The 26,328-nt window shown below is 52.0% G+C and overlaps 12 protein-coding genes across 12 annotated transcripts; 4 read left to right on the forward strand and 8 right to left on the reverse strand.

Moving 5' to 3' along the window:
* Positions 1 to 196: 196 nt before the first annotated feature.
* On the reverse strand, positions 197 to 1,061 carry BDW74DRAFT_169057 (uncharacterized protein; the record flags this gene model as incomplete). The annotated part of the gene is made up of 2 exons (XM_073726934.1): positions 197 to 549; positions 632 to 1,061. 2 exons carry the CDS (start codon positions 1,059 to 1,061, stop codon positions 197 to 199), a joined length of 783 nt encoding a protein of 260 aa, XP_073581837.1.
* Positions 1,062 to 3,686: 2,625 nt separating this feature from the next.
* On the reverse strand, positions 3,687 to 4,620 carry BDW74DRAFT_156661 (uncharacterized protein). The gene is made up of 2 exons (XM_073725030.1): positions 4,383 to 4,620; positions 3,687 to 4,328 (listed from the first exon to the last, which is right to left on the reverse strand). Exons 1-2 carry the CDS (start codon positions 4,606 to 4,608, stop codon positions 3,826 to 3,828), a joined length of 729 nt encoding a protein of 242 aa, XP_073581838.1. The 5' UTR covers positions 4,609 to 4,620; the 3' UTR covers positions 3,687 to 3,825.
* A 375-nt stretch (positions 4,621 to 4,995) lies between these two features.
* On the reverse strand, positions 4,996 to 5,486 carry BDW74DRAFT_179983 (uncharacterized protein; the record flags this gene model as incomplete). The annotated part of the gene is made up of 2 exons (XM_073729605.1): positions 4,996 to 5,216; positions 5,282 to 5,486. 2 exons carry the CDS (start codon positions 5,484 to 5,486, stop codon positions 4,996 to 4,998), a joined length of 426 nt encoding a protein of 141 aa, XP_073581839.1.
* A 458-nt stretch (positions 5,487 to 5,944) lies between these two features.
* BDW74DRAFT_179984 (uncharacterized protein) lies at positions 5,945 to 7,892 on the forward strand (the record flags this gene model as incomplete). The annotated part of the gene is made up of 3 exons (XM_073729606.1): positions 5,945 to 6,755; positions 6,819 to 7,170; positions 7,214 to 7,892. 3 exons carry the CDS (start codon positions 5,945 to 5,947, stop codon positions 7,890 to 7,892), a joined length of 1,842 nt encoding a protein of 613 aa, XP_073581840.1.
* A 1,239-nt stretch (positions 7,893 to 9,131) lies between these two features.
* Positions 9,132 to 9,946, forward strand: BDW74DRAFT_179985 (uncharacterized protein; the record flags this gene model as incomplete). The annotated part of the gene is made up of 3 exons (XM_073729607.1): positions 9,132 to 9,569; positions 9,617 to 9,828; positions 9,874 to 9,946. 3 exons carry the CDS (start codon positions 9,132 to 9,134, stop codon positions 9,944 to 9,946), a joined length of 723 nt encoding a protein of 240 aa, XP_073581841.1.
* A 390-nt stretch (positions 9,947 to 10,336) lies between these two features.
* On the reverse strand, positions 10,337 to 11,460 carry BDW74DRAFT_52499 (pyrroline-5-carboxylate reductase family protein). The gene is made up of 2 exons (XM_073733050.1): positions 10,796 to 11,460; positions 10,337 to 10,751 (listed from the first exon to the last, which is right to left on the reverse strand). The coding sequence occupies exons 1-2, from the start codon at positions 11,343 to 11,345 to the stop codon at positions 10,450 to 10,452; spliced, it is 852 nt and encodes a 283-aa protein (XP_073581842.1). The 5' UTR covers positions 11,346 to 11,460; the 3' UTR covers positions 10,337 to 10,449.
* Positions 11,461 to 13,075: 1,615 nt separating this feature from the next.
* BDW74DRAFT_156671 (heme peroxidase) lies at positions 13,076 to 14,674 on the forward strand. The gene has a single exon (XM_073725031.1). It carries the CDS (start codon positions 13,130 to 13,132, stop codon positions 14,621 to 14,623), a length of 1,494 nt encoding a protein of 497 aa, XP_073581843.1. The 5' UTR covers positions 13,076 to 13,129; the 3' UTR covers positions 14,624 to 14,674.
* Positions 14,675 to 14,910: 236 nt separating this feature from the next.
* BDW74DRAFT_169060 (uncharacterized protein) lies at positions 14,911 to 16,520 on the reverse strand (the record flags this gene model as incomplete). Its single annotated transcript, XM_073726935.1, has 5 exons — positions 14,911 to 15,555; positions 15,594 to 15,639; positions 15,692 to 15,874; positions 15,937 to 16,007; positions 16,068 to 16,520. 5 exons carry the CDS (start codon positions 16,518 to 16,520, stop codon positions 14,911 to 14,913), a joined length of 1,398 nt encoding a protein of 465 aa, XP_073581844.1.
* Positions 16,521 to 17,008: 488 nt separating this feature from the next.
* On the forward strand, positions 17,009 to 18,561 carry BDW74DRAFT_179989 (uncharacterized protein; the record flags this gene model as incomplete). The annotated part of the gene is made up of 2 exons (XM_073729608.1): positions 17,009 to 17,272; positions 17,341 to 18,561. The coding sequence occupies 2 exons, from the start codon at positions 17,009 to 17,011 to the stop codon at positions 18,559 to 18,561; spliced, it is 1,485 nt and encodes a 494-aa protein (XP_073581845.1).
* A 458-nt stretch (positions 18,562 to 19,019) lies between these two features.
* BDW74DRAFT_179990 (uncharacterized protein) lies at positions 19,020 to 19,433 on the reverse strand (the record flags this gene model as incomplete). Its single annotated transcript, XM_073729610.1, has 2 exons — positions 19,020 to 19,161; positions 19,216 to 19,433. The coding sequence occupies 2 exons, from the start codon at positions 19,431 to 19,433 to the stop codon at positions 19,020 to 19,022; spliced, it is 360 nt and encodes a 119-aa protein (XP_073581846.1).
* A 78-nt stretch (positions 19,434 to 19,511) lies between these two features.
* On the reverse strand, positions 19,512 to 19,941 carry BDW74DRAFT_179991 (uncharacterized protein; the record flags this gene model as incomplete). The annotated part of the gene is made up of 4 exons (XM_073729611.1): positions 19,512 to 19,589; positions 19,646 to 19,713; positions 19,764 to 19,800; positions 19,849 to 19,941. The coding sequence occupies 4 exons, from the start codon at positions 19,939 to 19,941 to the stop codon at positions 19,512 to 19,514; spliced, it is 276 nt and encodes a 91-aa protein (XP_073581847.1).
* Positions 19,942 to 23,793: 3,852 nt separating this feature from the next.
* On the reverse strand, positions 23,794 to 24,955 carry BDW74DRAFT_179992 (uncharacterized protein; the record flags this gene model as incomplete). Its single annotated transcript, XM_073729612.1, has 6 exons — positions 23,794 to 24,116; positions 24,176 to 24,240; positions 24,396 to 24,661; positions 24,725 to 24,792; positions 24,845 to 24,881; positions 24,941 to 24,955. 6 exons carry the CDS (start codon positions 24,953 to 24,955, stop codon positions 23,794 to 23,796), a joined length of 774 nt encoding a protein of 257 aa, XP_073581848.1.
* Between the last annotated feature and the right edge of the window lie 1,373 nt (positions 24,956 to 26,328).

Raw genomic sequence — 26,328 nt, forward strand, 5'->3', positions numbered from 1 at the left:
TTGTTGCGTAAGGTAGGTACCTAAAGTGCATGTCAAGCACAGCATGATCCATGGTTTACAAAACGGCGGCATACCTACGCACCGGTCAAGGAAGAGTCAAGTAGTAACTCAATGGATCACTCACTACGAAGTGGTTGCTCTCAAACAACACCAGCAGCACTGGAGTCCAAAATTTCTAATCCTAAAACACCTCCACTCACAGCTTGCTCGTCTTCTCCTTCGGCACATCCAGCTCATCCCACGGCGGCTGCGTCTGCACCGGCACAAAAACCCCGTTCTTCGGCCGCCACATCGGACAGAGCTGTAGCGGCTGCATCTTGTCCTCCATGTCCTTCCACTCCTCGTCCGCGTTGTCCCTCTTCGGGGCAACCTTGATCGTCTTATACGGCCTGAATCCGTGGCGCTGGAAGATCGGGACGCCCGTCGCACTCACGGCTTCCAGGTACGCCTCCAGGCCGAGCTCGTCGGCGCGCCGGATGCACCATTGCAGTGCATATTTAGCGACTCCGAGGTCGCGGTACTCGGGAGTCACGAAGCCGATGTAGAGGTCTGTGATAGTATTAGCCTGGTACGTGGGATAGATACCTACCGTACGCTAGCGAAGGGCAGGTCTCGGAGTGCAGAAACATACACACATGAGGCCGCTGCATGAACCGCTCATGCGGCACGTTAAAGATATCCAGGCACGCATTAATATACTCCCTCCTGCTTCCGGGGGGATACCACGTCGCCGAGGTCATGAAAGCGGCGTTGTCCGCGGCGGCGGCGAAGGGATTGCGCCGGTGGATCTGGAACTGCAAGGCGGCCGCGATGCGATTGTTGTTGTGCGTGTCGACGGTCTTCAGCCAGATGGAGTCTGGATCATTGCGCGCCCATTGGCGCTGCAGCTCGATGAGGTTCGTCAGGGCCTCTTGTTTCTCAGCCTCGGGCTCGTGCCCGAAGATCGGGTAGATGAAGCGGAAGATGGATTGATATGGGGTGTCGAAGCTGGCGACCTGGCAGGTGATGACATCGGCGAACTCGGGCGCGAATGGGTCGACTTGTTGGACTTGGAAGCGCATTGTGGTTGTGGTGGGTGAGGTGCTGGGGTTGGGGTTGCGGAGCGGGCTAGCGGTGGCTGGACTCCCTTATATACGGTGGGTGGTTATTTCGGCGGGCAAGAGGCTGGTTTAGAGGCGGAAGCTGGATGTCGGAGTAGGAGGTGAGTATATAAAAAACCCAGAGGCTTGCTAGAAGTCTGCGAACATCCGGTGGGTTTTCAGCTGCTTCAGCTCCTCCATTTTGCAGTGGGGCGTTTTGTGATGCCTCAAAAGAGTATATGAAGATTGCAGAGCGCCAATCCCTACGTACTTATGATCAAAGACCGCGCCACGGAGGATCTCGGTATGTCTCCATGAGCCCGTCACGATCATGACCGACAAAGTATCGAGATCGCCTTGGTCAGAAGGGGCGGGAATTCTCCATAGGGCGGGGCTGCTGCATCATCGCGCGGACGAGATCTTTCCTTCGCCGATCCTCTTCTGCACTTCCTTTTAGGCCAAGAATTCTAAGCGGTAGTGGGTTAAAATAATTTAAAGGGGGGACAAGTACTAAAGAAATTTAGATTCTAAAAGAATTTACTAGAGCTAGTATTATTAGTTAGTTTAGGATTATTAAAAGTATAAGCAGCCTGTTTACTACTGTTAATAGTTTTAAGTATTATTTAATAAACTTATTTAATTAAGTCTTATAAAACTTGGGTCTGCGCTTTAGTATTCTTAAAATTTAGATTCTTTATAATTTTCATAGTCTAGTAATAATAATGAACTAAAGAAGCTAACTTTAGCCTTAAAGGTAACCATTGTAGATTTATAAAGTTTTTTAAAAAAAAATATTAAAGCCCTAAATATAAAGTAATAAAACTATTTATATAAAAGAGCTAGCTAGTCCTTATGTAAACTACTTAATATATAAGTACTTAATATCTTTAGGCGCCAAGTAAGATAGCAGAATTCTATAATATACTTTTTAAGTAAATGATTTCCTTGCCTTAAATTAGCTATTATAATAAGAACCTTGCTAAATAAATCTTAATAAGTTTTTTTAGGAAATATTTTTATAGGTGTTCTCCTAGTCTCTTTTAGTTTAATTATATATTTTTAAAAAGAGAGTTAGTATATTTCTTTATAATACTAAATAGTTTAAAATATATCATAATAAGGATAGCTTTATTCTTATCCTTAAAAGTAATACTAAGGTAGTAATACTTATATTACTTAAAAAAGAGATTAGCCTTCTTGTTTGTTTCTCCAGAGAATATTAATAAAGTAAAATATATAATAAATAAAAGTAAAACAGTCTAAAAACGCGGTATAACTAAGTTATTTATTATAATAACTTTAAATTAAGTATTATAATTAAATTAGTCTTAGTACTGTTATTAAACCTAGTTCCTTCCTTAATAGTAATATTATTACCAAGATTAATTTTAGGCTTAAATTTAATATTAGTCTAATTTCTAATCCTTTCTCTAGGTTAAAGTTATTACCATTATTAAAAACTAAAAACGCGGGAGTATTTAGTAAATTTAATATAGGGATTTTAAAACTAATTCATGCCCTTTTTTAAGAGAATAATAATAACAACTAGGTTTTATAAAATAAAAGCGGTTTAGACATGGCAGGGTAACATGCGGTATAAGTTAGCTAATTTAAAAAAGTAATAAAAAAATAGCTAAAGCATAAAAGTTAAATAAAAGTGGGTAAATAGAAAAAACTAATAATAAAGGTAATATAGGGGCTGGAATAATATTTAGGTAATTAGATAATAAATTTTAATCTTTTTTACTAGCCAGCAGTTTACTTAATATATCTTGCTATTAATAAATCTTGGGAAATTAGGGATGGCTAAACAGCACTATATTTTAATGAATACTTTTATATAGTTTATATAAACTACTATAGTTACATAATTGAAGGAGATAACAGAGAGTTAAATAAAAAGATACAGGCTATTAATATAAATATAAAAATAAGCAAGTTAATAATTATAAAGAAATTTAAGAATAAAAAAAGTATAATTAGTATATATAAGAGTTTTTAAATTAAGTAAATAATAGTGTGTATGTTCTAGAAAAAAAGAAGAAGGAATTCTCCCCCTGGGATATAAATAATAACTTTTTTTTTACTATTAAAAGGAAGTTCTGGACCCCTGGTAGTAAATTTAAAAAAGCATTATTATTTATATTAGGAAGGTTTACCAGAAGCAGGTGCCTTAAATATTAACTATATCATTAAAAAAATAATAATAATATTAATATTTACCACCTTAATAAAGGGGAAACCCCCGCGACAGCAGTAGTTAGACATAGCAGTATATAATAAAATAAATAAATAATAAATAACTTTAATTTACTAAGCATAAGTAAAAATAGCTAATGGTTATTATTATGGGACACCCCACTAGCGGGATCACGTGGTAACAGCAGGGGAACAGGATGCAGGAAATAATATTAAAAGGGTCCTGCATTAGTTACTAAATAAACCTCACTAGAGGTTAATAGCTTTAAGTACTGGGGGTTTTAATAGCTTTTAAAAAGGTATATACTAACTAAAGATAGTGGTTTTGTATAAATATTAAAATTTATAAATTACTTAAACTTCTTTAAGAGGCTAAAGCGCTGTTTTAAAAGGAAGACACGTCTAAAGGCAGTGTGTGCTAGCTACGGTAGTGATTCGCAAATCATCTACCAACAGTACTTATTCGATAATTCTGATGATGTGGATATCTAAGTTCAAGGTAGTTTTGATGCAACAGAGCCGGAAACAAGAGGCGATGGAACAACACCTAGAGCTTGGGGATCTTCGTGAACCGATTATACAGCTCCTCCTTCCATTCCACAGGACCCAGTTCTTCCACCCGCTTGATAAATCTTGGCTGAGCATAGTGATTATGCCGCCACTCCGCCTGCTCCTCCGTGCGCCAGAAATGCGGCCAGAGGAATAACTGGACTTGTTTCCCATGCAGAACTTCCGGCCGCGTCGCCCACTGCCAAGCGGGGAGGTGCGTCTGTCGGCGCTGCTTTTGCGGAACACCAAAGCCCAGGGCTGGTGGGCGAATACCGACAATTTCCTTCACGGCGGACTGCAGATTTTCGTCCACGGGCGCAGGGAAGTACACCCAGAAGATTTGCATGAAGGAATACTGCAAGCCTCGGAACCAGTTTGAGGAGCCATATATTGTTTCGTGCGTGCTGAGAGGGGTAATTCCTTCACCCTGGAGACTCTCGCGGTAGAGTTGGGCCGAGGGGGAGGCCTTGAACTCGCGGAGTTCGGATGTTGTCCACCATACTGCAAGTAAAATGGTTAGCTCTAAATAAACTGGTAATGGAAAGCTATTCTTACACGTTACAAGGAATACTACGTCGGGATTGTCCTGGCCTCTGGCCCAGACTGTTTCGTTGTGGCCGACGGCGTGGACGAGCGGCTGGAAAAGCTCATCCCGATATTCAGGATCAAGTGTCTTACTCCAACGAGCTTGGAGCTTTGTCCAGACGATAATCGGCGGGTCGTTGGGGAGGTAGGCTATCGACTTTGTCAAGCCAAAGTTGGCATCGAGACCTTCAGCCATAGTGGCGTGGCGGTGTTGTTACTAATGGACTGTTGGGAAGTAACGGATTATGATACTTCTCACATATATTATATAGATTACGCAGAAGTCGCTTACTAAGGTACAGCACAATAAGTTAACTACGGTACAAAGTCCGAGATGTTCCGAATCCGACAGGGCAATGTCTATCACGTGGTGTCTATGCCCCAGTGCAGACTCCAACCTTGAAAACTAAAAAGTCGTGAAAAGAGCCAATTTCAATTTAAGATAATCTGTGATGGTACTGGAATTGTAGAAGGTAATAGGGTCAAGTTAGAGCCGCACATGAACATGCAACGAGAGTACATCCACAAAGCTAGGTAAAGGCCAAGTAATGCAGCAGCTTGAAAAAGTCAAAAACACTCAAGATTATATCTGAATCAGTTCTCCTACACCCGACTGAAAACTCCATCTGCGGTTACTGGCGACATTCCACCCCTGTCTGTTCGTTTGCTGAAAGTACCAGTACCCCACAGTGAACCAGGCATAGGACTCGGGGTTCTCACGAATTAGCTGGAGATTGGGCTTGAACTTATCGTCATCAGTTGTGTCCGGATCATTAAGCCTGTCTTGCTGTTGCTTCCAGTTGTCTTGAGTAACTCGTTAGTCTTGCCCATTAGATGTTCATACAAGTGTATCCGCTTAGAGAACTTACATGCCGCATCATCTGTGTCAGGATTCCCAATCATCAGATGAAACAATTCATGGAGGACATTTATACTCCGCGGTAGAATCTTGTCCACCCCCAATCCCACATCTGGCTGCGTGTCACCCAGCGCCGGGGAATTCACGTTGGTGGTGAAACACCGCGGACACACCGTAACGGTCTTGGGAATCGTTTGCTCCTGCGCCGCAGCCATGTTTTCTGTCGAGCCCCTGCAAAAACCTCTACCCCGGTAGCTTGAAGCGAAGACGTACTCTTTCAAGTCATCCGACCAGTACGGGACTAGCTTGTTGCGTTTCCATTCCCCATCTTCGTTCAGTTCCTACAGCTCGTCCCGGTAATCCTGTACATTCTCGATGGATATAGGCGCGAAAGCAGTCCCTTGTGCGTCCTGATCGACAACCATGATGAGGTTCTTGTGTGCCAGACGACAATGTGGGCGTCTACCACGGAAGTGTCGCCTTCAATGAACGTACGGGGCCTGTGGTTGTGACTCTGCGCCGCGACAACAAGGAGATTGCCAGTTTCTCAGGCAAGGAGATCTCTGGGAGCTGCGCCCATGGTACTCAAAACTAGAACGTCTGGGAGGGCAGTGCATCGGCTAGTGGTAAAGTCTCTGCCAGGCCCAAACTGCTCCTCTCCGAACAGACCTGCATGAACGGAACCGGCGCCAATAACTTTGCGGGCCTGTGCCAATTCAGCTGCACGTACGGCTACTGTCCCATCGGCGCCTGTACATGCACTAAGATGGGTATTGGTTACGAGCCGCCCAACTCAACAGGGGTGCAGGGCTACCCAATCGCCGGCGAGGGGACCAGCTACAGTGGGCTCTGCAGTTTCGACTGCAATCTTGGTTACTGCCCCCCGAACGCATGTGGGACTGAGAAGGTTCCTCTAGTCATCCCGACAGTCTCACCTTTTCTACCTCCAGCTTGCACATCGGGAACTGGTGAGGGGAACCTGGCTGGCCTCTGTGACTTTAGCTGCACCCATGGCTTTTGTCCTATAAACGCGTGTACATGCACGGGCCAAGGTGCTGTTAACGTGATGGACCCGACAACAGATGTCAGCGGCGAGGCCGCTCCAGGCCAATATCCTGCCATCTACGGTCCACTGTGCGAATACACCTGTCAGCGTGGTTATTGCCCGGAGGGTGCGTGCCAGGAAAAGTCGTCTGGCGGCAACGGTAGTGGATCTGGAAAAGGCAATGGTGATGGCGACGTGTATATCGCACCGTCTACCTGGGACGATTCCTCACCCGTTATACAATGTGAGCCTCCATGTTCACTAATCTTGCCTCCTCTGCCTTTGGATGCCCCCTCTACAATCTCCATTCCTCCCTGGAGCACGCCCGTCACGCAGAGCTACTTGACCACCCGAACAACGACCGATCCAGACGGAATCACCAGCACTATTCTGGGCTTTGAGCAGACTACCACAACTATCACGCTTTCTTTCCCAACTTGTACGTTTACTCTGCCTTCTTCGCTCGCGTATTCCCTCAACTAACCAAGCATGGCATTCGCAGCCGTGATCACCGAAATCCCTGTGTGGGGAGTGTCAATCAACGCGAGCCAGACCAAACCTTCGGTGATTGAGATGACGAGCAGTATCACGTTACCGGAAATGGTATACACAATGACGCGATACACAACCGGTCCCAACGCGGCCAGCATCACCACGACAATCACCCCGCCTCCGTACCCCTGGACGGAGACAGACAAGGACACGAAGTTAAATACTCGCACGACGACCTGGTCCCCGGGTGCCGCCAAGCCCCAGCGCTGGCAAGGACGACCCGGGCGTCGGCCGGCCTTGCGAGCCTTTCTGTCATATGTGCCTACTCTGCCCTCCGGATTGGTGCTCAGGAAGAGGCGGAAGTGGCAGCGGTGACTCGGATAAAAACGAAGATGATGAATGTAGCACCCGCACAGCCCAAATCTGCTCGACAGCCTGTGTCGAAGGATCTGGGTGCGACTTCGCGCGCGAAACCACAACGAGTTGTTCCGCGACGGCCTCCTCCACCAGTATCCAGGGTACCCCTGCACCGGGCGTCGCGATGACAATGGAGGAGTGGTCCCCAACCACAGACGACCCGCAGGTGATGCTGAGCATCGCAACTTCCCTTGACAAAGAAGCCTCGTCGAAATTCGGCACGCAGACCGTCGTCTCAGGGATCATGCCCACGGGCCCCGCACCATCCAATGACCCATACACGGATACTGGCATATATCTGTACTATCTTTACCGGGACAGAGATACGAAGGACCGCGGCGGTGTCTGGAAGGTCGGTGAGTTCGATGACTACACCCCGGGCCTTAGCACCGGTTGCGATCGCGATGGGGGCGTAGACGACCGGTGGCAGAGGACCGATAGAGCATTCCGTGGTATCAAGGATAGAGTCACCCTCGAGGCTTGGGGGGATACGTGTACGTGCAGAAGGGCTACCCTGCCGTCGGGGAATGTGCCAATACTCCAAGAGAAGGCCGGCACGTTGGAGTGTGATTACTATCGGGATGCGGTTTGTTATGAAAATTATTATGACGGAGGAACATGCGAGGCCTACCAGGAGTGGTGGATGATTATGAAGTGTGAGTGGTAATTTAATAGACCATTTCGATAGACACAAGGATAGTCCTGGCATTATGTATATAGCCGATACTTATACAAACAGCATGTTAGCCTTATTCTGAAAAGTATAAACTAGGCACGGAGTAAATCACAGTTTTTCTGTTATTAACCGCAGACTTGTTCCAGTTTGCACTCGCGCTGGTGTTCTTCGTGCTAGTCTTCAACCTGCCAGAATCTCCCCGATGGCTTGCCGCGAAATATCCCCACGAGATGCCCATGCTGAAAAGCTTGACCTGGCTACGTGCTAAGCCCGCCAACCATCCCAATGTCGTGGAGAGGAATCATTACTAACACCACCACTGCTGTGTATTCTGAACTAACACGCCTGCTACGCTGTCTTCGTTTTGACCCGACCCTCAAGCTTCTGACTCAAAACTTTGACCCAGTAAGCACTATTGTATATGGCGCGCGGGGAAACCCGCGCGCCCACCCAGATTACGGTTGCCCATAAGACCGCAATCGCGCAGTTTTTGAAAATTTTTGGTTTTGACTGGAAATTGCCTGTTTTAGTAAGGATATGGCTGTATCAGGGGTATTTATAGATAATTTAAATTGTGTTCGATTCACCGTTGATATCTTGTTCTTTGGATTGAATAGGCAACATACTGTCCTCGTCCGATCAGAAATGGTACCAAGAGTCGACAAGTGTTGTTTGCGTAAGGCTCGGTAGGCCACTTAATGTAGCAGCAGCGTTCCGGTTAAAATGATGTGCCTAGGATAAAGGATGAATATCGCAACTAGAAGCCACCGGGCGCAATTTTCTTCAATGATGAGCTCTCTTGGCCTGGGTAAGAGTTGTGCGTTGCGCGGCATATGGTGCGGTCTTGGGGTCCTGCTATTCCCGCCGCGAAAATATATGTTTCGGCTAACTGAGAATAGCCCGATAACCCCGAATGCTTCCTGCATGGCCTCTGCATCGAGGAAGAAGCCAAAACCCCGTCTCATGGATACAAGTTGCTCCAACAGGCATTTTGGCAGTTCTCCGATGTCCATGCTGTAGTAATGTTGTCGTACAACCGTGTCCGATCGCCCCGGACAGCATCTCTATCTCCGCATCCCCGAAAGCCATCAGCCCACCATCTCCGTCTCCAAACCGGTCGGGGCGCCGCGGAATCCAACGAGAATGACGTTAGCACTGTCACCCTTCTCATAAATAACCCTCGAGTCTCACCCTCAGATCTTCCAATGCTTTGAAAGACTCACACCCACCATGCCGAACCCCTACCTAACAACCATCACCGCAAAAACCAACGATCTCCTCGCGAGATCCGGCATTCTCGCCTATGTTCGTCCACAGCCACAGAGTTACACCCGCGCGCAACTGCTCCGGCTTGCCTTCAACACAGCGCTCATCGCACTCATCATCCCGGCCGCGTATTGCGACTATGAATCGTATCTCTCTCTGGGACCAGGCGGACCACCCTACAATGTCCTCGGCTGGCTAACCGTCAAGCTCTTCTTCAACCCGTTCAAGCGCGAGATGTTCGGGACGAGGATTTACGACGCGAAGATCGAGAATGGCGAGACGAGGTCGTTTCTGAGTGATGATGATCTACCCCGACGAAGGGGAGAGCGTCCGGCAATGGGGACGTTCGCCGCGCCGCAGAGGCAAATTAACCAGGTTCCCCGGAAAGCAATGCAGGAGGTCGTATCACCCTCATCATGCGAAGTTGACCCGATGCTAACTGCGTGTAGAAAATAATGGCCGCCTACGCCTCCTTCATCGATCGCAACGCGCACATCGTCGACCGCGTCCCCTCAATTCTGGAGAAATACACCGACGCCGCGCACGTCGGCTCAGCCACTCCTCTTACTCCCGTCGCGAAGCAGCTAAAGCGCGAGATCTGCCATGTACACGGGACGAGCGATCATAGCGTGCATGTTACGCTGTCGCCGGCGGACTGCAAGTACACCCCAAGGCCTTTTCAAGGGCAAAAGCTAACAGTGCATAGGCAAACGCGTCATCGACGCAGGCTGGGGCCAGCGATTTCCACTGGCGGGCTCGAATTTGTTCAGAAACATTAGCTTTGGGAAGATGGGGACGCTACCGGAGGAGTATCTTTTTATTTATGCGCCGCGGGATGAGGGGGAGATTGAGGTTGTTATGAAGATTGTGAAGGCCAGCGTGCAGTATGTTACTGGAGTGGAGAATGTACTGTGACGGTGTTGACGCGAAGGGAGGGAGGTCCATGGTGAGAAGGGCCCACCATGAGAGGGGCCGTGATGAAAAACGTTCGGAATGCGACGAGTCCACTGTGAGAACGCTCAGTGATGAGAAAAGGCCTTGATAGCAAGGGTCCATGACAGGATGGATCCGTGATCAGACAACCCCATGATTATCGGACAGCTCTCTACAGCCACTGTAATATAGAAAAAGTCAGCATGTGGAATGCGAAAACACTCTTTCTCTTCCAAAATATCCCCAAAATCAAGGACCCTTAGGACTGCCATGCGGTAGGGTGAGACGATTGCATCAGGTCCAACGGGAAGAAAAGTTGATTTTTTGTCTATATTTACAACGGTCGCATCTATTTTCCAAGAGTGTTGCCCAGCTCCGCAGCGCGAGATGTAGCCGCCTTGACAGCCTTGTCCACAACTTCGTCGAAGTTTTGCGCGTTGAAGCTCTCCAGCGCGGCATGCGTCGTTCCGTTCGGGCTGGTCACGTTCTTGCGGAGCTGTGCAGGGCTGTCGGAGGACTCCGTCAGCATCTTACCGGCGCCAAGGCAGGTCTGCGTCGCCAGCCGGGTGGCTTGCTCGACTGGCAGGCCGAGGGCAGTAGCACTGGCAATCAGGTGCTCGACCATAGCGAAGAAGTAGGCAGGGCCGGAGCCTGGGTTGTTAGTATGAGGGCAGATCGAGCCGAAGGGAACATACCAGAAAGACCAGTAACAACATCGAGCAGCTCCTCCTTGTCAACCCACTCGGCGGCCTTGCTGACGCTGCCGAGGACCGCGTTGACAAGCCCCTTCTCCTCCGCAGTGACGTCCTCGCTGGCGAACAGGCCCGAGGCGCCTTCTCCGACAAGAGCAGGGGTGTTGGGCATGACGCGGACGAGGTGGGCAGTCCGGCCGTCGGATGTCTTCAGCCATTGCTGCAAGCTTCCGAGGGTAATGCCAGCCGCAATACTGACCACCACCGGCAGTGTTTCCCGCTTGGACCAAGCGTCGGCGAGCTCCTGGCACACGGCCTTGGTGACTTGCGGCTTAACGGCGATAATAACGAGGTCGGCATTGCCACCAGCTTCAACATTGGAGGTGGTGGTGCTAGCGCCAAGCTCAGCGATCTTGTTGCGGTTGACGTCCCATGGCTCGGAGACGGTGATGTTCTGCTTGTCGATGCCTTGGGTGAGGAGGCCGCCGATGATGGCCGAGGCCATGTTGCCACCGCCGATGAAGGCGAGCTTGCTGGATTGGAGGGAGGACATTGTGAATAAAATAATGGTATAACTGGGCAACCAATTGAAGAGCAGGAGATGTCAGAAAGTTGATCTTCGATGGAAAGACGCGGGGTAAGTGTTCTCGAAGTTGTTTTGGAGATGGTGGGGCACTCGGTCGGAGTCCTGGCCGATCACGTGTAACTTGAGGAGCCTTGATAATCGGGTGTCACTCCCCATCAAGTTCAGGCAGCAAGGCATGAGGTGAGCTTCATCAGTACCGATTCTCCGCATGCAGGACGCAAATGTCAGACCATCATGGACACTAATCTGGACTGAGCTTATTTGTCAAGCTCAAAGTGCGAGATATATCCCCTCACGTATCCGAGTATTACTTCTCCAACACCGGGATTGGCCGTTTACCCCGGACTACTGTCTCCACCGCAGCCCTGAGTGCAATCCGGAGTATCTCTGGCAGCATTTTAGGCCAGTAGGATAAGAGACATTTCATCACATGTAGTGTCCCCCGCTCCAAGACCGGGGATCCCGTCCCTCTTTCTGACAGCACTGCGGGGGTGTTATCCGTACGGAGTAGTCTGGTATCGTCGCCCGCCCCACGGTTCCTCGCCGGTGTATTACATAGCAACGGCCCAGATTGTTGAAATTACAAATGTGTTGAACGTCCTCTGGCTGCGGACTTGTGGATTACATAAAATCCTCACCACTGAACGGAGATCTTAGCAACGGCCCAGAATGTCAAATCGGCAAGATTATGACCAATCTCTGGTTGCTGTAGTAATATATTACACAGCAGCGGTCCAGATTGAACCACTTAAGACATACTACCAACTGCCTCTAGTAGTCGGCCGGTGTACTGGTATTACATAGCAACGGCCTGGATGGTCAAACTTGGTAATATCATCATCTCCCTCCTTACTGTACTTCGCGTAACTTGAGTCCTCGACCGGGTATAAAGTGCGGGGTTGTTGGCTTGTCACACCCCCTACCTCTTTTCTTCCCCTCTTCTTCATCCTTCTTTTCCATCCTCTTCATCACCAATTTCATCTCTCTCATCCTTCTTTCATCAAGCAACCGACTACAACAACACAATGGGCTCCAATGAGTGTCCCTACAGCCGCCAGAACGCCAACATTGGCGGTGGCGGCCAGACCAACAACGACTGGTGGCCGGACGACCTCAAACTCAACATCCTCCGTCAGCACACCTCCGTCACCAACCCCTACGACAAAGACTTTGACTACGCCGCCGCCTTCAATAGCCTTGACTACTATGGCCTCAAGCGAGATCTCGAGGCTCTCATGACCGACTCCCAGGACTGGTGGCCTGCCGACTTTGGTCACTATGGCGGACTCTTTATCCGCATGGCCTGGCACAGCGCTGGAACCTACCGTGTCTTCGACGGCCGCGGCGGTGGTGGCCAAGGTCAGCAACGTTTCGCTCCGCTCAACAGCTGGCCTGATAACGTGAGCTTGGACAAGGCTCGTCGCCTGCTGTGGCCCATCAAGCAAAAGTACGGCAGCAAGATCTCCTGGGCCGACCTCCTCATCCTCACCGGCAATGTCGCTCTGGAGTCAATGGGCTTCAAGACGTTTGGTTTCGCTGGTGGACGCTCTGATACCTGGGAAGCGGACCAGTCGGTCTTCTGGGGAGGCGAGAAGGAATGGCTGGGCAACGACACCCGCTACCTGAACGGCGAGCTTGACAACCCCCTTGCGGCATCGCACATGGGTCTGATCTACGTCAACCCCGAGGGCCCGAACGGAAACCCCGACCCGATCCTTGCTGCCAAAGATATCCGCATCACGTTCGGTCGAATGGCGATGAACGACGAGGAGACGGTTGCCCTCATCGCCGGTGGACACTCGTTCGGAAAGACACACGGCGCGGGCCCTGCCACCAACCTTGGCAAAGAGCCCCACGGCTCGGGAATCGAGCTTCAGGGCTTAGGTTGGAAGAGCGGCTTCGAGTCTGGTACTGGCCGTCATGCTATCACCAGTGGACTGGAAGTGATCTGGACCAAGACCCCTACCAAGTGGAGCAACCAGTTCTTCGAGTACCTGTTCAAGTACGAATGGGAGCTCACCAAGAGCCCTGCTGGCGCTAACCAGTACATCGCGAAGAACGTCGAGCCTTTCATCCCTGATGCGTTCGACCCGAACATCAAGCACGCACCTCGCATGCTCACGACTGATCTGTCACTCCGTTACGACCCAGAGTATGAGAAGATTTCTCGTCGCTTCCTCGAGAACCCTGACCAGTTCGCCGACGCTTTTGCCCGGGCTTGGTTCAAGCTCACTCACCGTGACGTTGGTCCTCGCGTCCTCTACCAGGGTCCCGAGGTACCCTCTGAAGTTCTTATCTGGCAGGATCCAGTTCCCACTCTCGACCACCCCGTCGTCGACAACGATGACATTGCCTCCTTGAAGAAGGCCATCCTTTCTAGCGGCATCGACCACACCGATCTCATCTCCACGGCTTGGGCTTCCGCTGCATCATTCCGCGGCAGCGACAAGCGCGGTGGTGCCAATGGTGCTCGCCTGCGCCTGTACCCGCAGAAGGACTGGCAGGTCAACAAGCAGCCATGGTTGGACAACACCATCGCAGCACTGGAGAAGATCCAGAAGCAGTTCAACGGCGCCCAGTCAACCGACAAGCGCGTCTCAATCGCCGACTTGATCGTGCTCGCCGGAGCCGCCGGCTTGGAGAAAGCCGCCCGTGATGCTGGCCACGACATCTCTGTTGGCTTTACCCCTGGCCGTACAGACGCTTCCCAAGAGCAAACAGACGTCGACTCTTTCAAGAACCTCGAGCCCATCGCGGACGGCTTCCGCAACTTCGGCAAGGGCACCCCTCGCGTCCGCACCGAGGACTTCCTCATCGACAAAGCGCAACTGCTCACCCTGTCTGCGCCCGAACTCACCGTCCTCATTGGCGGTCTCCGCGTGCTCAACAACAACTACGACCGGTCGAACCTCGGCGTTTTTACTAAGCGTCCCGGCCAACTCACCAACGACTTCTTCGTCAACCTGCTCGACATGGCCGTGCAGTGGAAGCCGGCCGACGAGAGCAACGAGATCTTCATCGGCAGCGATCGCAAGTCCGGCCAGGAGAAGTGGAAGGCTTCTCGGGCTGATCTTGTCTTCGGTTCCCATGCGGAACTGCGTGCGTTATCGGAAGTTTATGGCAGCTCTGATGGAGAGGCCAAGTTCGTCAAGGACTTTGTTGCGGCGTGGGAGAAGGTGTCGAACCTTGATCGGTTTGATCTTAGGGCTAAGGGTGTTGCGCAACGTGTTGAACCTCGTCTGTAGGTAGACTAGTATTTGTGAATTGAGATAACTTGTTGTAGTTAATGCGCAACGTGACACTGAAATGAATTTGAAATGAATTGAACAACTTTACGATTAGCTTTAACACTGCAAACCATATCAATCTAGGTGGGCGATTGTATCACAACCTAGGGGTGCAACAACCAGGTACATTATCTGGAGGTTTCTTTCGCGAACAGATTCTTTACCCTGTTCTATGGGGTTGAGCTGACAAGCAGCCACTCTTTTAGCTTTAACCTCCATGACTATAGCTCAGGTCTCTCGTCCGGTCATACACCCTTCCCAGCATCCTGCTCATACACATCAAACTTATACCTCGTCCCCACATGCTCATCAGGCAACCTTGACTGTCCTTTCCCATACATCCGCTCCCTCATCGTTCCTTCCTCGCCCACGGGCGCATAGAGACCCCTCTTCCGAAGGACCGGCACAAGCAACTCCACCACGTCTTCCCACGTCCCGGGCACGGTTATGTGCCCGATATTAAATCCGTCGATGTCTGCAATTTGAACCCACCGCTTCATCTCATCCGCTACCTCCTCCGCCGTTCCAACGGGAACCGGACCCGATGCGCCCAGTGCAACGGCTTTGCCAATACGCCGCGGGGTCCAAACAGGCGCTTCTTCACCCTCACTAGGATAGGCAAGGTTCTCAAGAAGCGATTGTAGCTGGACATCGACTGTCTGGTCACCCATCTGCCGGGTAACCTCTTCGTCCATGTCTAGCTTCGACAGGTCAATTGCGGTATTGGCGCACCAATAAACCAGCCCGCCCTCCTCGCTGGCGTATTGCAGGGCTTGAGCATGTTTCGCTTGTGCTTCAGCGCTTGTCCGACCGACGATGGGTGTCAACGACGCAAACACCTTGACGGACGCGGGGTCCCGTCCTACCTCGACGAGTTTTGCGCGGACTCCCTTAACTCGGGGAGCAATTGTTTCGGGGTTAGGCCGACGACGAAGATTCCCTCGGCGTGGGTTGCGCCGAAGTGCAGGCCTGCTCTATTCACCGTTAGGGAAATTGTCGCCCAACAGGAAGTGGTAGAGGACGTACGGTGACGAGCCAGCCTGGAAGATAAACGGGGTCCGCTGCGGACTGGGATCGAGGATGTGAGGTGCGTGCAGGCGGAAATGCTGGCCCTGGTGGTCGATGACGCGGATGCGGTCGAAGTCGGCGTAAATGCCATTCTTTCGGTCTTCGATTAGGGCGTCGTCGGCCCAGGAGCCTTCCCAGAGCCTTAGGCACGTTAGTCCAGCCTCAGTAACCTGTGTCTGTCTGGTCGATAGTCCGAGACTTACTTGTATAGAACGCGCATGTACTCGTCTGCGATCTCGTACCGCTTGTCGTGCGGGACTGGGTCAATTCCAATCTATTCATGCATAGCCATGAGTATCGCAAATCTGCACCAAAACAAGAAACCAGTACATACAGCCTCAAACCCCGACGCTTTCCAACTGGTAACGACATTCCACCCTAGACGCCCCTTAGTGAGATGATCCAGCGTCGAAAGCCGTTTCGCAAGCACATATGGCTTCTCAAAGCTCGTGCTCGCCGTGATCGCGAAGCCCAGATTCTTCGTCACTGCCGCCATAGCGCTTATAGGTCCTACCGGGTCGCCCATGGGGTACTGGATCGCGTTGCGGACGCACGGCTCGGCCGATCCTCCGTATACATCGCACCACCCGTTCGTGTCGGCGAGGAATAGCGCATTGAAGTCGCCCCGTTCCAAGAGGCGCGCGATATCCGTCCAGTACGATAGATCGCGTCGTTTATCGGCGGTTCGGTCTGCAGGGTTGCGCCATTGGCCGAAGGACATGTGGCCGACGGTAAACATGTCGAAGGCATTGAGATAGATGCGGCGCTTGAACTGCGGCGAGGTCATCTTTGCAAATTGGCCAGTATAACCAACTTGATCGAGCCGCAAAGCAGGTCACCTGGATTGAAGTACCTGCCCGCTCGCCGAGAGCATGTTGGAGACTGCGCAATCACTCCATCGCATCCCTGGATGTCGTGCTTTGATCCTGGGCACTCCACGTGGAAGCAACACGGTGCAGAAGGCGTGATACCCTGCGGATATGATGGCCTTCTGTCTGCTTTCCATTGATCTACTCCAACACCCTACTCCAACCTTGCCGTGTCTTGTCTTTGCCGCGCCTCGCTACGAGTCAAGATCTCGCTTTTCTCCCAATCGCATCCGCGGAGTGGCGAAGACGACATTATGGGATTCCTCACGCCATACAGAGGTCCAGATGGATCTTTATCTTGGAACTATTCCCCCCGATGGCCGTTTTGTCGACAAGGTAGACTGTCAACAATCACCTGGACATGATGCAAGCTCCAGACAGAAAAGACATCATCCTTGTCCAGACAATGCTCGCCAATGCTGCCGCCCATGACCCCAAGACCCCGCAGAATGAATTCCTCTCCCAGTTCACAGCAGACGATGACCGCCGTATCATGCGCAAGGTCGACCGTCGGGTCCTCCTCCTCCTAGGCCTCATGTACCTCCTCAAGCAAATCGACTTCGCGAACGCAGCCTCGGTAAAGGTTCTGCAGGTCGGAGAGGCAAGCAATATCCTCACGGAGCTGGACATGAGCGCGAATGACTATAACTGGACCCAGACAATCTACTATGTTCGTCCATATCATCCGACCCATTCCCCACTGCGGCACATTAGACGTTGACTGACGGACGGGTATAGATCGGCCTTGTCCTCTTCGAAGTACCTAGCACGCTCCTGCTAAAACGCATAACACCGCACAAATTCATGACGCGCATCTTCCTCACCTGGGGGATGATCGTAGCCTGCCACGCTGCAATCCAAAACAAAGCCGGTTTCTACAGCCTGCGGTTCCTCCTGGGCGCGTTAGAAGCAGGATTCTTTCCCGGCCTTGCGGCTCAAATGTGCGCCTGGTACCGCAGCGACGAGTACAGCCGCCCCATGATGTTCATGTTCGCCTTCCAAAATTGCTCGGGGATTGTAGGGTCGCTGGTTGTCTACGGGATCTCGTATATGGACGGTGTTTCTGGGCTGAGTGCGTGGCGCTGGGTTTTTCTGCTTGAGGGCCTGGTCACGATCATCTTTTGTCCGGCAATCTACTTTATCCTGCCTGACTACCCAACCTCGCCGAGCTCAGCGCGGTGGCTGGCACCAGAAGAACAGGCGTACCTTGAGGCAAGGTTATCCTCCAACGCTCCCCGCGCCTCTGATCCGAATTTCTCCCTCCCAGAGATCATGCAAGCGCTCAAAGACCCAAAGATGTACCTCTTCACCACATGCCAGTTCCTGCTGAATATCGCGGGCTACGGGTTGAGCTGGCAATTACCGACAATAACAACATCGCTGGGTTTCGCAGCTTTACCACGGAACCAACTCCTCAACATCCCACCGGCCGCAGCGACGGTAATAGGAATCGTTCTCGCTGCACGATTTATGCGCTACGCGATTATCACAAGGCCACTTTTCTGCCAGATTCTGAACGGAGTGGCTTTAATATTCTTCATCATTCTCTGCCTCTCGGACTTTATCAGTCCAGCCGGTACATACGCAGCCTGTGTTCTAGGAATGGCCTTCTACTACGTCTACTTCATCCCGTTCTGGGCATGGCGGTCTGCAAGTCTAGTGGGTGCAACGGGGACAGGGTTCGCGATCGCGCTGCAGACGGCACTCGCGCAGGTCGGCGGGATTGTAGCGCCGCAGGTATTCCAGGATCGGTATAAGGGCGATGGATATCGGGTGTCGTTCATCGTTTGCGCGGTTTGTTGTGCGGGGGCTATGGTTTCGAATCAGGTTCTTTGGTTTTTGTCAAAGGATGTTGAACGGGACGTGCTCCTGGTGAGGAGGGAGAGGATCAAGGCTGAGAGAGAGGGGAGGGTTTGGGTTGGAGATGATGTTAGGGTTCCTGGGGTGAAGGGACAGTAGGCCAAACGGCGCATTAGAGGTAGCATATAATCGTGAGGCAGGTACAAAACGAGCCCTACAAAATAAAGCTGTCCAACTCCATAGGTAACGGTTGTATGTTCATTATCATAAATACTTTATACAGTATGCCTCAACGCATCGCCGGTGAGCACCTCCTGCTGAAACGTGCGCTCAACCAAGATCCCCCCGACATCCCATCGGCTCCGAGTAGAACGAGTTTGCTGTCTGCGTCTGAGAACTTGCATTCCACGTGGTAATCTCAGACTGCGAGTGCACTTGCCGATGACTCCGCATCATGGCCCGCTTCAACAGATACCAGCTCCGCAGGGTTTCTTGGGACGAGGGGTCACTTTGCTGGCGAGGCGGCAGGCGAAAAACACGGTGGCAGCCTGATGCAATGGGCTTGTAAATGAGGGGGAGGTTGGCGCATAGGATTCCGCCGAGGGGTTCGTAGGTGGCTAGTATGGCCAAGGGGACGGATTTCCCTGCCCAGTTAGGTCGGGCAGTTGGAGTTCAGGAAGGGGGTTGGGCTTCCAGGTATAGTCTGTGTGGCGGACGACGAAAAGAAAGATGAGGCGAGTGGCTGCAATGCCAATGGTCCTGGAAGCTCGGTCATTTAGCAGCATCCACGAGGATTCGAAGAGTATTGCTTACAGAAGGCCGACCGAGAACAGACAGCACAGACCAATCTTCTTCATTTTACTGACTTGCAGTCGAAGAATGGTCGGGAGTGGCAGGTAGAGGATCCAAATGTCCAGCGTGAGGTTGCTGAAACTCAGAAACTTGGTCCGGGCAAGGTGGTTCTGGTAGCCTCCGGGGATGGACGGGTCCCAGTATTGTTGGAGAGGGAGACAGATCAGACCCCATGCCATGCTCATTATTATGCCCCAGACAACGGTGATGGTGCCGGTCACGAGGGAGAGTTTCTGGATAGTTCGGGTGGGAAAGGCTCAATAGTAGAGGGCGAGGACGGGGAGCTTGTTGCTCCAGACGGAGAGGACGCTGAAGGAGAGAAAGATGTAGTACGACTGGCAATGACGCAGTTAGTCTAGAGGCATCTTCCGGCGTGAGAATGATTGCATACCTTTTGGGCGGCCATGAATTGCTCGTCTGTTAGGGCTACGCGGTGTCGGGCAAAACCGTACTGCGTCACTGCAAGAGTCAGCTGGTTAGGGAAGTAGGGCTTTGGCTATCAGACGTACTGCATAGTCCAGCTATACAACCGCCAACGCCGACCATCTATTCTCCACTCAGCAATCCATTCCACTGCGGGTCGACCACTCCTACCATAGCCCAAATCATCAAAAAGTCATCAACCGCCAGTCGATTGCGGTGCAGGCGAAATTCCGACCACAATCGCAGGCCCGTCGAGATGATCATCATGGCATGGCGAGCCCGATGAGGGCATTCAACTCGGTCGCTCTCGACTCCGCCAGGTACTCTGGGGTGAAGCGGTCGGTCATGTCGGATCTGCATTGAGCATGGCGAGTGGGTGTGAGAGTTGACGATGGCCAGTCTGCAAGGGATGGCCTGGTTCCATATAGGCAATCGTCGACAGCCACGGGGGGCACTAGCAGCTTAGCAGCAGCCTTGTTCCTTTGTTGCGAGATCGAGCAGAGCAACCCCAGCCAGTCAGAGTCAGCAGCAGCAAGCCACCAGCCCAATCCCCATTCTTGAGTGGGCTGGGAATCGTCTTACCTCCGACGCACTCGCAGCCTGCTCCCCTGGGCCGCGATCGACCTGTCAGATGGCTCCTTTGCCATGGTGCGATCGGCCGAAATACGAGCTCGCTGCTCAGCTTCTCCACAATCCGTTCCCTGGTTCCCAGGATCCTGCTGCGGGCAGCTGTGAGCTCCAGTTCCAGGCGGTCGGCTACCCACGCAGTCTATACCCTTGGTGCAGTGGTCCATGGTTGTGGTTCCTCGAACGGGGCTATAATACCGAGTGGCAATAGGAAAAGGACTTGAACGATTGGATCAAGGATGTGAAGACGGGAGGAAACTTGAGACAAGCGTATTGTAGTCGAATAGCGACCGGAGACGTTGATGGAGGACGGCAAGACCCCCAGTTTGAACTTGCTCATCTTCAAGAGATCTCTCACCCCTAGACTCCAACCAATGCATCCGCTTGCTGTTCAGCTCCTCAACGCCCCGATTGCTTCTCTCTTTGTTGTCGTTAGATGAGCTACCGCCACTGTTGCACACGCCGTTGCCCGTCCACTTGTCTTTTCTAATCTTCAATTTGCAAGTAAACTCGGCCAAGTCCAGGGGGCGTGAGTCTCCAGAGACTTCGCTTCCGGCCAAGAATCCCGCATTCTGCTATCCAGATGCAGTGACGATGCGGCATTCCTCGCGACCTCGCTGTCCTGCCCCTCCGAATCACATCCAAACCTCGAACCCCAATCCTACCATTCGACAAGTCGATTTGAACAGGTAACTGCGAAATCCTGTGAGAGATATTCGTCTCTGGATGAAAAGACTTGCAATGGCTAGATAATTCAAGGAGAGTTGAATATAACAACGGGTGGACTGGGGTGGTCGGCCCTTCCCTTACGAAGACAGTGGGTGAGATATCGTCATTGTTGCACAGGGCTAAGCTCTAATTTCTCTATACATGGCCGGACCTCCTTCACAAAGCTGGTAACCGTTCTTATACTAAGGCATTGTATGCCGAGATTGATCCGCATCCACCTTGGAGGCTTTTTGCTCCAAACGACTTTGCATCAGAATGCCTCCCTCGCCCATGGGCTCTTCCGAGTCCGCCGATTGTTGGAGAGAGTCCAATGATGAGATGCGAAAAGCCGAGTGCCTCTTTTTGCGGCTCCTTCTCTGCCAGAATGTCCAAGCACGCGGCACGTACTGCGTGGACGACTCGCCGAAATCATAGCAAGCACCAAACACTGCCCGAAGCCCAGCGGCGATGGGCTTGTAGATGATGGTGAGATTGCCACAGGGAATGCTTCCCAAAAGCTCCCAGGTCGAGAGATTGAGGTTAAAGAGCTGCTTCCCTTTAATAGAGCGACTGCGCGTTAGGTGCGATAACGTGTAACTAACAGTCCGTACGACCTCAGCCAGATGGCACTTACAGATCACTAGAGTCGCAGACTTAATAAATCCCACTCGCACTGCGCTGATAACGCAGGTTCTGCCACTCCAACATCAACACCGGTACATCAATAAAAGACAGAGGGGGAAAAAGCACACCTACCCCAAGCCGACCGTGAACAGCCCGACCAGCCGCATTCTCTTCCTCCCGGGGATACGCATTCGCCTAATCAGAGGGATGGGAAGGACGAAGATCCAAATGTCTAACATGACGTTGCTGACAACCGTGAAGTACCCAAGGGCATTCTGGCTCTTGTCTGTCGTGCATGCGTGACGCCCCCAGGGGTCCAGGAGATGGTGGACGGGTCGACAGATACATCCCCATGCAATAAAAAGCGATATACCCCATGGCACGACGAACATGCCAGTGGCGATGGTAACGCGCTGCATGGTTTCCGACGGGAAGGCACGGTAGTAGAGGGTCAGAACAGGCAGTTTGACACTCGCGATCCCAACCAGCGAAGTATAGAGGTACCGTAATAAACCTGGTGCGATGAGCAGCGGTCCGGCCTTCCGATGACGGGCTTACCGCAAGATGTCTTATATAGATCTCGTCGGGCGAGGCCCCATCCGGAATTCCGGAGATGTGTCCCGTTGCTGAACTGGTCAGCGTCTCTCCCTGGTATGAACCTAGAGTCAAACATCTGGGAGGGAGGGGCTCATACTGATGAGTCCCATGACGCAGCTCGACACCCCCGCAATCTAGGTACCTGCTCTTCAGCATTGACTACCTCATCGCAACCAAGTCTAGAAGGGATGGATCTGGACAAAATGGCACCTACCGTAGCCCACACCATCAGGTAGTCATCGACCGCCAACTTCTCCCGATTCCGGACCACCTCCGTCCACAGCCGCAGCGCCGTTGAGAGGATCTCTAGGGGGATCGGAATCGCCAAGAGGACCTTTGCGATCCTGCTCACGGACCCGCTGATGCGGTAGGCCGGTATGCTGAGATGCCCCTGCCCCCCCTGCCCCCCCGGCCCCTATTGGTATGCTCGCCATGGCGGATACGCGTGATGCTGTGAAACCCATCGCGGCGGCAGGGGTGGTCTTATAACATCCAGTCCGGGCCCGGACATCTCATACGGTAGAGCCTCCACAGTCTGTGCATCTACAGGGATGATGATAGGGACAGGACAGAGGTCCTCCGTACGTATGTAGGGCCGGGGACCAGGGCACCAGCTCCGCCGCACTGCAGCAGCATTGCTTTGTCTGCTCGGCAATAGATACCTGCAGCAGGAAAGATTGGCCATGCTGGCCCTGCGATCCTCCAGCCAAGATCTCGAAATAGCCTAAACTACACATTGGCAGCATGATCGCTCGGCGGATCAACGTACCCAATATCCGGGTCGTCGGGCTCGCCACTGAGGAGTAGTGATTGTCGCTGCATGACGCCAGCAGTATCCCTGAGCGCCTCTTCAGCGTTATGTCCGTGCTCTTCTGAAACGAACCATTGATGATGATCGCTATGCCTGCAGGAAACCAGGAAACCGGACCTGCGTGACTTCGAAGTTCGGCATTTGCTCCCAGCTTCCTCCGGGCTTCTAGTCTAGGATATGATGCCAAAGCCAAAGCCAAAGCCATCGTCTGAGAAATCAGTGACTGTTGCCAAAGAACAAAGGAGGCCCTGACTCAACCGTTATTTCCACCTCCAGCTCTGCCGGGCCTTGGCCAGGAATGGTGCTGTATCCTGTAGGATACCGGTATCCACGGAGTCTTCAAGCTTTCGTCGGACCCTACCGAGTCTGGTATAGCCCCCTTCTACCCAGCTAGAACGCGATTGGAGCTTGGGGTATTAGCGGGCGATCAGGTTCGAGTTGGAGGATAGGCGAGTGCTGGAAACCAAGACCAGAGATTCGAGGCCGACGCCGTAGATTCAAGGATTTGGGGTCCTCCGTACCTAGGTTCGTACTTTCTAAGAGCTTTCCAACAATCAGCGAGCAGGGGAAGGGAATGGGTTGAAGGAAATTATGTATTAGACCGAGCAAGACGGAAGTATCCTGAGTTTTCTACCCGTTCCTTGCGTCTGATGGGTAAAGACTCAGGATGAATTCATTATCGACGGTAGATACTCTGCTAGCTCGACGAGCTCATACCATGTCCCGGTTTACCAGGCCAAGACGTTTCGCTACACCGCACGAAGACAGTTCGTCATGTCCTCCGCCGAAATAACCTGAGCCATGCTCCTATCAGTTCCCGCAGTATCATCCGCTCCGTGTGTAGTCAAGATGAAAGTGAAGAGGCCAGCCGTGGAGTGTCTAGGCGTTGGACATCTCTGCATGACAAATCTCCCCAGCATCGGCGAGGTAGACGACCCCTCCTGCTCACGGGAAATCTCAAGCAACCGACAGACCCAGATGGAAATGGGCTTATAGATGATCGGCAGATTGGCGCAGAGGATGCTGCCGAGAAGCTCCCAGCAAATGAGTATACCGGCAAGCGCTTGGGTGTCTAGAGAGCAAGTGGAGGGGTTAGCTGAGGTACGCTGCATTGCGTAATGGTATACATACAAGTAAAGTCAGCCCTGTTGTTCTGCGCAAGGAGAACAATCCGGCCGGCCTCAATGGAACAGGTACTGCGGGACGACAATCAGCAAGGCTCTGCATGGTTTGGAGTGTGAAGGTATACAAACCATAGCCCGACGGTAAACAGGCAGCTCAACTTGACTTTATTCCACGTGGGGATGCGCATCCGCATGATCAGCGGCAGCGGTAGGAGCAGAATCCATACGTCCAGGGCAAGATTTGAGGCTCAAAGGCCAGCACCGCGGGGTGGAGAAGACTCTTCGTGCAGGCCCCTGGACGGTCTTGAGCGGGTGGGCAGACAAGTCCCCGAAGGACTAAGACGGTTATGCCCCAAATGACTATCACCACTCCCGTCGTGATTGCGATGCGACGCATAGTTGTGGACGGCAGGATGCGGTAGTAGAGTGCGATGACGGGCAACTTGGTAGTGGAAATTCCCGCGTAGAAGAGGCAGATAAAGGCATAGTTCATCTAGATCCGTTAGCGGGGACCACCTTATACTCCAGGTGAGCAGATGATGAAGGCGGAACATACCAAAGCTTCGGATTTGTTTTGCGCGGGCGTCAATTCCGCCAAGTGCTTGCCATAGCCCTGGCTCGTTGCTGAGATGGTCAGTTCCTGTTCTGCGTGTAGATCAAGGGCTGCAAGACACACCAAGAAGCCCAGCCACACAGGCAGCAATGCCCACCATCTGCAGTGATGTTAGTAAACGCGTCAGCTGGGCCAGCAGGATTGCCATCGTCCGCGTACCGTCGCCCAGATCATCAAGAAGTCGTCCACCGCCAGCTTCTTCCGATGCTAGTACAGCTCCGCCCACAGGCGTAAGCCGGTCGAAAGCAGCTCCAGAGGGATGGGAATAGACAGGAAGGCATAGAGCAATGTCGTTCTCGACCCACCGGTATACTCGGGACAAGGATTAGACTGCTGCCCTGTGATTTCCATGATGAGAGCTTGTTCTGCCCAGAGAAAGCTGTTTCCAGGCCGCTGGGGCTTAGACCTTTCAAGTTCGTCTCGCCCCCTTGCCATCAGGGGCTCACCCGCTCAGCTGGATACCGCTGCTTCTTTGTCCCCTTTGTACGACCAACAACGAACCCTACCTTGGGCATTCGGATTGGCTGTCGTCTAGAGCACATTCTCCAAGCGAAGCCCCCAGAGTGCTGGAATTAGATCGATCGTCCGGGGTACAACCTGCGCTGTCGGGGTTTGGTCCTTTGGGTTACACTTCCAGTCTTTCATGACCGGCGCCGCATAGCAGAGAAGGCAAACGATTGACGAATGCGTTGAGTCCCCGTCTCTGGCTATTTTCAAGGAACAAAGCTGAGAGAACACTGAGTAGCTGACCTCTTTCCCAATCGCTCACCGGGAAGGCACGATCGGCACCAGGTCCGAAGGACCAAGATTTCTCCTTCCCTGCCAACCCATCATACGCTGGAATCAGCAGATCATCATGTATCGGTGGCGGAGAACTTTGAATCTTAACGGCCTGTTGCGCGCTACCAAGCAACCCCTGCCTGCCGATCCTTAGAGCTCTAGGCTGGCTTGTTCAATGTCCCCGTCAGGCCTGCGCAGTTGACCACCTACACCTAGGCACTTGTTCGATCCACCAAAAGGAGAGTTGGGATGGCGTAAATGTACGAGTTGCCCTTACGACCAAACGGTTCATGCTGTGCATTTGAAATTTTGCTTACCATTTCCTAGGTGGTGAAGCAGAGCTTGACGCCCGGCATCTGCCCCGTGCCCTCCATGCTCTTCGCACAGGCGAAGTTCTCTTGATGTGCAATAGTCGGCAGTCGCTTTTCGGCCTCAAACAGCCCCTGTTGCGATGGCTTTGGTCCTAGTTGAGTGTCTGATACCGAAAACCCCCCACACTCACGGACTCGGACTCCACCAAAGCGTTTAGGCGCGACTCGCCGAGCCCTGAGTCGACGAAGCGTCTGGCCACTAGCCAAGCCAGGTTATTATGCGCGCTGCTTTTGCACTCGACCAGTGTAGAGTATATATTGCTTGAGCTGTGTTCTGGTAATGCTCGAATCGAGTGAATCATGCCGATAGTCACCCTGTCTGAGAACACGGGTCCAGCAAGCGCTACAGCACCATCACTGGACGCTCTGCTGTTCTGACACCACACGTTTTCCGCT

This window comes from Aspergillus multicolor, assembly GCF_047715735.1.
Source record: "Aspergillus multicolor strain CBS 133.54 unplaced genomic scaffold BDW74scaffold_20, whole genome shotgun sequence".
Classification (NCBI taxonomy): Eukaryota; Fungi; Ascomycota; class Eurotiomycetes; order Eurotiales; family Aspergillaceae; genus Aspergillus; species Aspergillus multicolor.